Source organism: Rana temporaria, assembly GCF_905171775.1.
Source record: "Rana temporaria chromosome 9 unlocalized genomic scaffold, aRanTem1.1 chr9f, whole genome shotgun sequence".
Taxonomy (NCBI): domain Eukaryota; kingdom Metazoa; phylum Chordata; class Amphibia; order Anura; family Ranidae; genus Rana; species Rana temporaria.
In genome coordinates, this window is record NW_024404482.1 from 304630 (window position 1) to 317852 (window position 13223).

General features: G+C 48.2%; 1 protein-coding gene across 2 annotated transcripts in view; it reads right to left on the bottom strand.

Annotated features, from left to right (window-relative positions):
* The window catches only part of GDPD2 (glycerophosphodiester phosphodiesterase domain containing 2), a 58443-nt gene that overhangs the window by 23915 nt on the left and 21305 nt on the right, over nucleotides 1-13223 (bottom strand). For both annotated transcript variants that reach the window (XM_040334458.1, XM_040334459.1), the window contains 6 exons: nucleotides 12416-12475; nucleotides 12240-12338; nucleotides 5263-5356; nucleotides 4107-4252; nucleotides 3873-3955; nucleotides 1705-1861 (listed from right to left, as the gene is read on the bottom strand). In XM_040334458.1, the coding sequence (XP_040190392.1) occupies nucleotides 1705-1861; nucleotides 3873-3955; nucleotides 4107-4252; nucleotides 5263-5356; nucleotides 12240-12338; nucleotides 12416-12475 (639 nt within the window). The remainder of the gene's footprint in view (nucleotides 1-1704; nucleotides 1862-3872; nucleotides 3956-4106; nucleotides 4253-5262; nucleotides 5357-12239; nucleotides 12339-12415; nucleotides 12476-13223) is intronic.

Here is a 13223-nt window from a genome sequence, read left to right on the forward strand (position 1 = left end):
ATGTATGATGTATGTCCTCTGTATGTACGATGTATGTCCCCTGTATGTATGATGTATGTCCCCTGTATGTACGATGTATGTATGATGTATGTCCTCTGTATGTACGATGTATGTCCCCTGTATGTATGATGTATGTCCCCTGTATGTATGATGTATGTCCCCTGTATGTATGATGTATGTCCCCTGTATGTATGATGTATGTCCCCTGTATGTACGATGTATGTCCCCTGTATGTATGATGTATGTCCCCTGTATGTATGATGTATGTCCCCTGTATGTACGATGTATGTCCCCTGTATGTACGATGTATGTCCCCTGTATGTACGATGTATGTCCCCTGTATGTACGATGTATGTCCCCTGTATGTATGATGTATGTCCCCTGTATGTATGATGTATGTATGATGTATGTCCCCTGTATGTACGATGTATGTCCCCTGTATGTATGATGTATGTCCCCTGTATGTATGATGTATGTATGATGTATGTCCCCTGTATGTACGATGTATGTCCCCTGTATGTACGATGTATGTCCCCTGTATGTACGATGTATGTCCCCTGTATGTATGATGTATGTCCCCTGTATGTATGATGTATGTCCCCTGTATGTATGATGTATGTCCCCTGTATGTATGTCCTCTGTATGTATGATGTATGTCCTCTGTATGTATGATGTATGTCCCCTGTATGTATGTCCCCTGTATGTATGATGTCTGTCCCCTGTATGTATGATGTCTGTCCCCTGTATGTATGATGTCTGTCCCCTGTATGTATGATGTATGTCCCCTGTATGTATGATGTATGTCCCCTGTATGTACGATGTATGTCCCCTGTATGTATGATGTATGTATGATGTATGTCCCCTGTATGTATGATGTATGTATGACCCCTGTATGTATGATGTATGTCCCCTGTATGTATGATGTATGTCCCCTGTATGTATGATGTATGTCCCCTGTATGTACGATGTATGTCCCCTGTATGTATGATGTATGTATGATGTATGTCCCCTGTATGTATGATGTATGTCCCCTGTATGTATGATGTCTGTCCCCTGTATGTATGATGTCTGTCCCCTGTATGTATGATGTATGTCCCCTGTATGTATGATGTATGTCCCCTGTATGTACGATGTATGTCCCCTGTATGTACGATGTATGTCCCCTGTATGTATGATGTATGTCCTCTGTATGTATGATGTATGTCCCCTGTATGTATGATGTATGTCCCCTGTATGTATGATGTATGTCCCCTGTATGTATGATGTCTGTCCCCTGTATGTATGATGTCTGTCCCCTGTATGTATGATGTATGTCCCCTGTATGTATGATGTATGTCCCCTGTATGTATGATGTCTGTCCCCTGTATGTATGATGTATGTCCCCTGTATGTATGATGTATGTCCCCTGTATGTACGATGTATGTCCCCTGTATGTATGATGTATGTCCTCTGTATGTATGATGTCTGTCCCCTGTATGTATGATGTATGTCCCCTGTATGTATGATGTATGTCCCCTGTATGTACGATGTATGTCCCCTGTATGTATGATGTATGTATGATGTATGTCCCCTGTATGTATGATGTATGTATGATGTATGTCCCCTGTATGTATGATGTATGTCCTCTGAGTATTTTGGGGGGAAGTCAGTTTTCTATACTGGAGAACGGTCAGATTTCTCGGCTCCTGACAGATCAGTCTTTACCTCCAGGAACCAATCACCGGCGTTCAGCTTCCGGAGATCATTCCAGGTGAAGTTGGTGCAATTTTCACCGTCCCGAAACCATAACTCAGCAAATTTCTTGATGTTGGTTGTCCTCCGCAGGGTTTCATCGTGCATCAGAAACGGGATTCCATCCAAACTGAGACAGAATGAGAAGAGAGGATCAGAGACTGCAGACAGGATACAGATGAAGAGGATCAGAGACTGCAGACAGGATACAGATGAAGAGATCAGAGACAGCAGACAGGATACAGATGAAGAGGATCAGAGACTGCAGACAGGATACAGGTGAAGAGGTCAGAGACTGCAGACAGGATACAGCTGAAGAGGATCAGAGACTGCAGACAGGATACAGGTGAAGAGGTCAGAGACTGCAGACAGGATACAGCTGAAGAGATCAGAGACTGCAGACAGGATACGGATGAAGAGATCAGAGACTGCAGACAGGATACAGATGAAGAGATCAGAGACTGCAGACAGGATACAGATGAAGAGGATCAGAGACTGCAGACAGGATACAGATGAAGAGGATCAGAGACTGCAGACAGGATACAGCTGAAGGGTTTAGAGACTGCAGACAGGATACAGATGAAGAAATCAGAGATTGCAGACAGGATACAGATGAAGAGATCAGAGACTGCAGACAGGATACAGATGAAGAGGATCAGAGACTGCAGACAGGATACAGATGAAGAGATCAGAGACAGCAGACAGGATACAGATGAAGAGGATCAGAGACTGCAGACAGGATACAGATGAAGAGGATCAGAGACTGCAGACAGGATACAGATGAAGAGATCAGAGACTGCAGACAGGATACAGATGAAGAGATCAGAGACAGCATACAGATGAAGAGGATCAGAGACTGCAGACAGGATACAGGTGAAGAGATCAGAGACTGCAGACAGGATACAGATGAAGAGATCAGAGACTGCAGACAGGATACGGATGAAGAGGATCAGAGACTGCAGACAGGATACAGATGAAGAGGATCAGAGACTGCAGACAGGATACAGATGAAGAGGATCAGAGACTGCAGACAGGATACAGATGAAGAGGATCAGAGACTGCAGACAGGATACAGATGAAGAGATCAGAGACTGCAGACAGGATACGGATGAAGAGGATCAGAGACTGCAGACAGGATACAGATGAAGAGGATCAGAGACTGCAGACAGGATACAGATGAAGAGGATCAGAGACTGCAGACAGGATACAGATGAAGAGGATCAGAGACTGCAGACAGGATACAGATGAAGAGATCAGAGACTGCAGACCGGATACGGATGAAGAGGATCAGAGACTGCAGACCGGATACAGATGAAGAGGATCAGAGACTGCAGACAGGATACAGATGAAGAGGATCAGAGACTGCAGACAGGATACAGATGAAGAGGATCAGAGACTGCAGACAGGATACGGATGAAGAGATCAGAGACTGCAGACAGGATACAGATGAAGAGGATCAGAGACTGCAGACAGGATACAGATGAAGAGGATCAGAGACTGCAGACAGGATACGGATGAAGAGATCAGAGACTGCAGACAGGATACGGATGAAGAGGATCAGAGACTGCAGACAGGATACGGATGAAGAGATCAGAGACTGCAGACAGGATACGGATGAAGAGGATCAGAGACTGCAGACAGGATACGGATGAAGAGATCAGAGACTGCAGACAGGATACGGATGAAGAGGATCAGAGACTGCAGACAGGATACGGATGAAGAGATCAGAGACTGCAGACAGGATACAGATGAAGAGATCAGAGACTGCAGACAGGATACAGATGAAGAGATCAGAGACTGCAGACAGGATACAGATGAAGAGGATCAGAGACTGCAGACAGGATACAGATGAAGAGATCAGAGACTGCAGACAGGATACAGATGAAGAGGATCAGAGACTGCAGACAGGATACGGATGAAGAGGATCAGAGACTGCAGACAGGATACGGATGAAGAGATCAGAGACTGCAGACAGGATACAGATGAAGAGATCAGAGACTGCAGACAGGATACAGATGAAGAGGATCAGAGACTGCAGACAGGATACGGATGAAGAGGATCAGAGACTGCAGACAGGATACGGATGAAGAGGATCAGAGACTGCAGACAGGATACAGCTGAAGAGAAGCTCCTCCTCTCACCTCACACTGACGTCCGTCTCAAACACGGTTCCTCCGGATTCCACCATCTTCTGGAAGGACATCATTGTATTTTCTGGAGCCAACTGTAATATAAAAGGAGCTGATCACCCGGAATCCTCCAATCAGAGGCCTGAGCTAGATTGGAGTCTATGGGGGGGGGGGTTTGTACCCGGACATCACCCTCTGACCAGCTTTATAGAATAAGCCCCGCCCCATTCTCCTCCCGAAGCTTACCATTGGTGCTCCCCGATGTCCTATAATCTTGGGTTTGGGGTGGAGGTCAGACGCCTTCATGACGCAGGGCGACGCGGTGAAGATGGGACTCACAAACAACGCGCAGACCAGGAGGACGTACATCACCAGGACCAGACCCTTCAATACTGACAAGAGAAGAAGACGAGAGGCGGACATGTTCATTCCCACAAACCTTTCACTAGTCCGATTATCCGACAAGAAGGACAATAGTAGCAAATTTTATTAAATCCGGAATAAGAAAACAAAATTTCAATTCGAATCGTTTTCAAATCAAATTAGAATTTCTAAAGAGAATAAAATAGAAAAGAAAAGAAAAACAAAATCGTATTGAAATACATTTGGCAGAATAAAAAAGCGAGAGTGAGTAACGCGGGCCGTACACGGGTCGAATTTCCAAAAATATTTCTTTTCAAAATCAGAAAGTTCGTGATCCGATGACGCCACCATTGATTTTCGAAATTCAGCCGAAAAAACATTCATGTTGCCGGGAATATTCGTTTCCAGTGGCGGTGCGTCTATAGAGGGCGCTGGAGCGCCGCCCCCTCTGGCTCTCGCACCGCCACTGAATAACATAGATTTGTGAAACATGGAAATCGATGGGACAGCCGCACTCCGGATAGTTGTCTTTATTGATAAAAGCAAGAAATGTACATCCAAAGATACAGTCACATAAGGGGACAGCCGACGCGTTTCGCACACAATTAGTGCTTAGTCATGGCTGATGTACAATTAAAACATGATAAAATATATATGGTATATGCACCGACCATGTGATCCCCCTCCACCAATCATAGAGGTGAACCAATGGATGAAAAGGTCATCCAAATTAGATTAGTGATGGAGATCACATGTGAACAACAAGCAACAAATGCAAACGTGAATATAAAGGTCCAGGGTATATAGCTATTAGAAAGCATATTGATATTGTATATATATATATAGTACAATCTATGTGAACATGTCCTCTACCTAGGCCATCAATGTGGGCAAGGAAAGAGAAAAATGTGAAGTGGAGAAAGATAGATACATAAATATATACACAAATGTAAATAAATATATATATAAATGTGTAAAAATAGTGTACATCATTTAGATGCGTGAGTTTGCATCTAAATTATAAAGATTTCTCTGTTACCTTTTCCCTTCGTTTCCCAGAAATATCCGGCGAGTACCCAGGCCAAGGCCGACACCCCGATCACCGCGCCGATGTGCAGGAACGGACTGGTCGCCTGCGGAGGAAGAGAAGGGGGAGGGGTTCTATAAATGGCCACAGTGAGACATTTTACATAGAAAAGTCAAATCTGATAAAAAAAACTCCTGACTCCTCCCCCAGGGAAACCTCCTGAACCCTCCCTCCCCAGGGAAAACCTCCAGACTCCTCCCCCAGGGAAACCTCCTGAACCCTCCCTCCCCAGGGAAAACCTCCAGACTCCTCCCCCATGGAAACCTCCTGAACCCTCCCTCCCCAGGGAAAACCTCCAGACTCCTCCCCCAGGGAAACCTCCTGAACCCTCCCTCCCCAGGGAAAACCTCCAGACTCCTCCCCCAGGGAAACCTCCTAACCCCTCCCTCCCCAGGGAAAACCTCCAGACTCCTCCCCCAGGGAAACCTCCTGAACCCTCCCTCCCCAGGGAAAACCTCCAGACTCCTCCCCCAGGGAAACCTCCTGAACCCTCCCTCCCCAGGGAAAACCTCCAGACTCCTCCCCCAGGAAAACCTCCAGACTCCTCCCCTTAACAAACCCTCCAAACTCCCCCCCCCCCAGAAAAAACTCCAAACTCCCCCCCCCCAGAAAAACCTCCAGACTCCCCCCCCCCAATAACACCTTCTGACCCCCCTTGCTCCCAGGAAAACCTAACCCCCCCCCCCCCCAAATCCCCCTCTGACCCCCCCCCCTCGCTCCCAGGGAAATCTTCTGACCCCTCCCCCCAGGAAAACCTCCTCCCCTGCTAGGAATACCTCCTAACCCCCCCCCCCCTCAAGAACACCATCTGACCCCTCCCCCCAGGAAAACCTCCTGACTCCTCCCCCCAAGAACACCTACTGACCCCCCCTCGCTCCCAGGAAAACCTCTTGACTCCTCCCCTGCTAGGAATACCTCCTAACCCCCCCCCCTCAAGAACACCTTCTGACCCCTCCCCCCAGGAAAACCTCCTGACTCCTCCCCCCAAGAACACCTACTGACCCCCCCTCGCTCCCAGGAAAACCTCCTGACTCCTCCCCTGCTAGGAATACCTCCTAACCCCCCCCTCAAGAACACCTTCTGACCCCTCCCCCCAGGAAAACCTCCTGCCCCACCTGCACTCACAGTATGTCCTCAGTCCTATGGATTGAGTGGCATCCAGGGCGTCCTTCCATCCGGGAGACTGAGGACATCTTGTGGAAGAAAACGATACTGCAGGGGACAGACACTCCCCCCCCCCCCCATAAACAGGAGATAAACGCACAGAAGTGATCAGGTCTGCGGTTGGGGGAGGGGAATGAAGACGCGCGCGGTGCGCGACTCCTCATAGCACAGAATGCCGTCCTCCATACAGCCAGCCAGAGAGGGGAGGAGCCATAATATCCCGATCTCTACAATCTCCTCCTCCTCCCGACACTCACATCATTTCTAAAGTCATAAAGTGTAAATCTGCAACTTTCATTACAATGACTCCCCCCCCGGTGATCCCGCCATGGAGGAGGTCACTTCCTGTTATGGTGACAACACCCTGTCCTTGCCTCCCTATTCTTCTCCTGTGTTGTCACCCCGACACATGATGGAGACTTCAAGTGGTCCTCTCAGCACACAGACTCCCCCCCGGTGATCCCGCCACGGAGGAGGTCACTTCCTGTTATGGTGACAACACCCTGTCCTTGCCTCCCTATTCTTCTCCTGTGTTGTCACCCCGACACATGATGGAGACTTCAAGTGGTCCTCTCAGCACACAGACTCCCCCCCGGTGATCCCGCCATGGAGGAGGTCACTTCCTGTTATGGTGACAACACCCTGTCCTTGCCTCCCTATTCTTCTCCTGTGTTGTCACCCCGACACAACGACTCCTTATGGAGACTTCAAGTGGTCCTCTCAGCACACAGACTCCCCCCCGGTGATCCCGCCATGGAGGAGGTCACTTCCTGTTATGGTGACAACGCCCTGACCTTGTCTCCCTATTCTTCTCCTGTGTTGTCACCCCGACACATGGACTCCTGATGGAGACTTCAAGTGTTCCTCTCAGCACACAGACTCCCCCCGGTGATCCCGCCATGGAGAAGGTCACTTCCTGTTATGGTGACAACACCCTGTCCTTGCCTCCCTATTCTTCTCCTGTGTTGTCACCCCGACACAACGACTCCTGATGGAGACTTCAAGTGTTCCTCTCAGCACACAGACTCCCCCCCGGTGATCCCGCCATGGAGGAGGTCACTTCCTGTTATGGTGACAACGCCCTGACCTTGCCTCCCTATTCTTCTCCTGTGTTGTCACCCCGACACATGATGGAGACTTCAAGTGGTCCTCTCAGCACACAGACTCCCCCCCGGTGATCCCGCCATGGAGGAGGTCACTTCCTGTTATGGTGACAACGCCCTGACCTTGTCTCCCTATTCTTCTCCTGTGTTGTCACCCCGACACATGGACTCCTGATGGAGACTTCAAGTGTTCCTCTCAGCACACAGACTCCCCCCGGTGATCCCGCCATGGAGAAGGTCACTTCCTGTTATGGTGACAACACCCTGTCCTTGCCTCCCTATTCTTCTCCTGTGTTGTCACCCCGACACAACGACTCCTGATGGAGACTTCAAGTGTTCCTCTCAGCACACAGACTCCCCCCCGGTGATCCCGCCATGGAGGAGGTCACTTCCTGTTATGGTGACACCACCCTGTCCTTGTCTCCCAGGGGCTGGTTGGTTGTTTTTCTTCCCCCGAGACGGAATTTAATTGTCTTCTGATGTTTTCATTTGTTGCCAAAATTCACAGAACAAAAAACACCAAAATTAGAATACAAAATAAATTCTTTATTGTCCCCCAGAGGGGGCGCCGACCTCACGTGTCCCCCCGACATCTACCAAAAGTAAGTACACCCCTTGTATCCTTTCATGTGACAACACTGGAGAAATGACACTTTGTATCTACAATGTTGTGTAGTGAGTGTACATGGGGGGGGGGGGGGGGGAGGGGTGTACACGGGGGGGGGGGGGGGGGAGGAGTGTACAGCTTGTATAACAAATAACACAACACACAGCCATTCATGTCTAAACCGCTGGCAACAAAAGTGAGGACACCCCCTGAGTGAAAAATGTCCAAATTGGGCCCAAAGTGTAAATATTTTGTGTGGCCGCCATTATTTTTAACCCTCTTGGGCATGGAGGTCACAGGTTGCCACTGGAGTCCTCTTCCCCTCCCCCATGATGACATCACGGAGCTGGTGGATGTTGGAGATCTTGCGCTCCTCCCCCTTCCCCCCCACAGATGATTAATAGGGTTCAGGTCTGGAGACATGCTTGGCCCGTCCATCACCTTCACCCTCAGCTACTTTAGCAAGGCAGTGGTGGTCTTGGAGGTGTGTTTGGGGTGGTTATCATGTTGGAATACTACCCTGCGGCCCAGTCTCTGAAGGGAGGGGATCATGCTCTGCTTCAGTATGTCACAGTACATGTCGGCATTCATGGTCCCCTCAATGATCTGTAGCCCCCCAGTGCCGGCAGCACTCATGCAGCCCCAGACCATGCCCCTCCCCCCACCATGCCTGACTGTAGGGAAGACACACTTGTCTTTGTCCTCCTCACCTGGCCCCTCCCCCCACACACGCCTGACACCATCTGACACCAAATACCTTTATCTTGTCTCATCAGACCACAGGACGGGGTTTCAGTAATCCATGTCCTTAGTCTGCTTGTCTTCAGCAAACTGATTGCGGCTCTTTCCTGTGCATCATCTTTAGAAGAGGCTTCCTCCTGGGACGACCAATTTGATGCAGTGTGCGGCGTATGGTCTGAGCACTGACAGGCTGACCCCTCCCCCCTCTGCAGCAATGCTGGCAGCACTCATACGTCTATTTCACAAAGACGACCTCTGGATATGACGCTGATCACATGACCTCAACTTCTATGGTGGAACATGGCGAGGCGGGGGAGGGGAACCCGTCCTGTTATACCGCTGGATGGTCTTGGCCACTGTGCTGCAGATCAGTCTCAGGGTCTCAGCGATCTTCTTATCTCCTCGGCCATCTTTATGTAGAGACGCAATTTGGACATTTTCACTTAGGGGTGTCCTCACTTTTGTTGCCAGCGGTTTAGACATTAACCGCTTAAGGACCGCCTCCTGCACATATACGTCCGCAGAATGGCACGGCTGGGCACAAGCACGTACAGGTACGTCGCCTTTAAGAGCCCAGCCGCAGGTCACGCACGCACACGCACCCCTGGTCCGAAGCGCCGTGACCACGGGCGCGGGACCCACGGACCCGATTGCCGCCGGAGTCCCGCGATCGGTCTCAGGAGCAGAACGGGGAGAGGTGAGTGTAAACACAGCTTCCCCGTTCTTCACTGTGGCAGTGTCATCGATCGTGTGTTCCCTGATATTGGAAAAGGCGATCAATGACGTCACACGTCCAGCCACACCCCCCTACAGTTAGAAACACATACGAGGTCACACTTAACCCCTACAGCGCCCCCCTAGTGGTTAACTCCCAAACTGCAATTGTCATTTTCACAGTAATCAGTGCATTTTTATAGCACTTTTCGCTGTGAAAATGACAATGGTCCCAAAAATGTGTCAAAATTGTCCGAAGTGTTCGCCATAATGTCGCAGTCACAGAAAAAAATCGCTGATCGCCGCCATTAGTAGTAAAAAAATGTTTTTTATAAAAATGCAATAAAACTATCCCCTATTTTGTAAACGCTATAAATTTTGCGCAAACCAACCGATAAATGCTTATTGCGATTTTTTTTTACCAAAAATGTGTAGAAGAATACGTATCGCCCTAAACTGAGGAAAAAAAAGTTTTTTTATATATTTTTTGGGGATATTTATTATAGAAAAAAGTAAAAAATATTGCATTTTTTTCAAAATTGTCGCTCTATTTTTGTTTATAGCGCAAAAAATAAAAACCGCAGATGTGATCAAATACCACCAAAAGAAAGCTCTATTTGTGGGGAAAAAAGGACGCCAATTTTGTTTGGGAGCCACGTCGCACGACCGCGCAATTGTCAGTTAAAGAGACGCAGTGCCGAATCGCAAAAACTGGCCGGGTCCTTTACCTGCATAATGGTCCGGGTCTTAAGTGGTTAATGGCTGTGTGTTGAGTTATTTGTTATACAAGCTGTACACTCCCCCCCCCCCCCCCCGTACACTCACTACACAACACTGTAGACACAAAGGGCCAGATTCACAGTGGAGATACTCCGTCGTATCCCTGTTCCTATCTATGCGGCCGGTTCATAGAATCAGTTACGCATAGATATCCAGAAGATCCGACAGGTGTAATTGTTTTACACTGTTGGATCTTAGGATGCAGTACCGCGGCCGCCGCTGGGGGGAGTTCGCGTTGCAAACCAGCGTCGGGTATGAAAATTAGGAGTTACGGCGATTCCCGACGGATTTTCGCGTTCGCTACGTCGCCGCTAGTCTAGTTTCCCGTCGCAAAGTTAGTAGTTTTTTTTTGGTGCCCTAACTTTACACAGCAATCGTATTGTTGTCTAAAGTATGGCCGTCGTTCCCGCGTCGAAATTTAAAAAATATTGTCGTTTGCGTAAGCCGTCCGGGAATACGGAATTACGCTACGCGCGTCGCCGTTCGAAAAAAAATGACGTCACGGCGCGCAATGCACGACGGGAGTTCGGAAACGGAGCATGCGCGGCAGGTCCGGCGCGGGAGCGCGCCTAATTTAAATGGCACACGCCCCATTTAAATTGGCCCACCTTGCGCCGGAGGCCGCCGGCGTAGGTTTTCATCGCAAGTGCTTGGTGAATCAGGCACTTGCGATGAAAAATTGCGGCGGTGTAACGTATCTACGATACGTTACGCCGCCGCTCTTCTATGTGAATCTGGGCCAAAGTGTCATTTCTTCAGTGTTGTCACATGAAAAAGATACAAGAAAGGTGACTGAGGGGTGTACTTACTTTTGTCAGATACTGTTATATATATATATATATATATATATATATATATATAAAATAATAACTAATAGTAAAAAAAATATAATAATAATAATAAAAAAATTGAAAAATCTAATATTAAAGTAATTAAAAAAAAAGAAAGAGAAAAATTAAAGAATGTTAATAAAATATAAAAAAAATAAGAAATAATAAAAAAAAAAAAAAAAATTATTATTATTATTATTATTATTATTAAAAATAAAAAAATGTCAGAATGTTAATAAAATAATAACAATAATCGGCAGGAAAAGCGCAGAGCTCCGCGGCCACGCCCTCCGCACCCTCTTGTAAGATTTGCAAATAGTTTATTGGACGAGATTTGAGGGCAGAACTCGTCTCCTGGAGGAACAACAACATTCGTGCAAATGGAAAAAAAAAAAATCACGCAATGGTTTTTGTGAAAAGAAAACCAAAACCGCAGATTGTTTGCGATATTCTGCGTGTGATAACAGAAAGTATAAAGATGTGATCTGATTGGTGGCAGACTGGCTACTGGAAGGCCCTCTGATTGGCTCTCAGGAATGTTTATTGCCCGAGGCTCAGAGTGTCAGAAACAGAAAGTGTACAGAATGTGCGCGGCGATGCGGGAAGGCGGGGGAGGGGAGGGCGAGGCGATGCGGGAGGGCGCGGCTCAGCGCCGGGAGATATGGAGGAATTTGGTTTTGCTACAATTGATTGACATGAACAGGTAGAACCCCCCCCTCCCCCGTCCTGTACTAAATTCTCAGGTAGACTGACGGCGTGACGCACATCGCTGTGACATCACAGATCATCCGAAGCTGAACTCCAGAGAAACAAGGAATGTGAATGTCGCAGTGAGGTTCCATATTTTTAGGGGTGAAGCTCCTCCCCTTTTCATTTACAAACATTTTATCAAAATTCAGAAATGTAACTAAAATCTTCGGCTTTCTGCGATTTTTTGGAGAAAATGAAAAACGCAAATTTTGCTCATTCAAAAAAAGAAAAAAAAATTACCTGCAAGGAGATCGCCACCGCCGCCCATTCGATCTTCCACTTTATATCCAAACCGATCATTCCCAGAGAGACCAGCGCGGCGCAGAATATGATCAGAACCTGCGCAGGAAAACACAGAATTCTGGGTAAAAATATTCCGAACGTTCCGCCCGCCTTCCACCTTCTACGAGCCTCACCTTATGTACGCAGTGCAGTCTGAGGGGCCGAGCGCACACCACCAGGACCATAGAGAGGAGCTATAGAAGGGAAACAGGAGACCGTGAGAGCCGAAATCTCAATTCACATTCACCAGCAACACGTCCGCTCCACACTCCTCCCACTGACACCAATGATGGGACACTATTCCTCCCACTGACACCAATGATGGGACACTATTCCTCCCACTGACACCAATGATGGGACACTATTCCCCCCACTGACACCAATGATGGGACACTATTCCTCCCACTGACACCAATGATGGGACACTATTCCTCCCACTGACACCAATGATGGGACACTATTCCTCCCACTGACACCAATGATGGGACACTATTCCTCCCACCGACACCAATGATGGGACACCATTCCCCCCACTGACACCAATGATGGGACACTATTCCTCCCACTGACACCAATGATGGGACACTATTCCTCCCACTGACACCAATGATGGGACACTATTCCTCCCACTGACACCAATGATGGGACACTATTCCTCCCACTGACACCAATGATGGGACACTATTCCTCTCACTGACACCAATGATGGGACACTATTCCCCCCACTGACACCAATGATGGGACACTATTCCTCCCACTGACACCAATGATGGGACACCATTCCTCCCACTGACACCAATGATGGGACACCATTCCCCCCACTGACACCAATGATGGGACACTATTCCTCCCACTGACACCAATGATGGGGCACCATTCCCCCCACTGACACCAATGATGGGACACTATTCCTCCCACTGACACCAATGATGGGACACTATT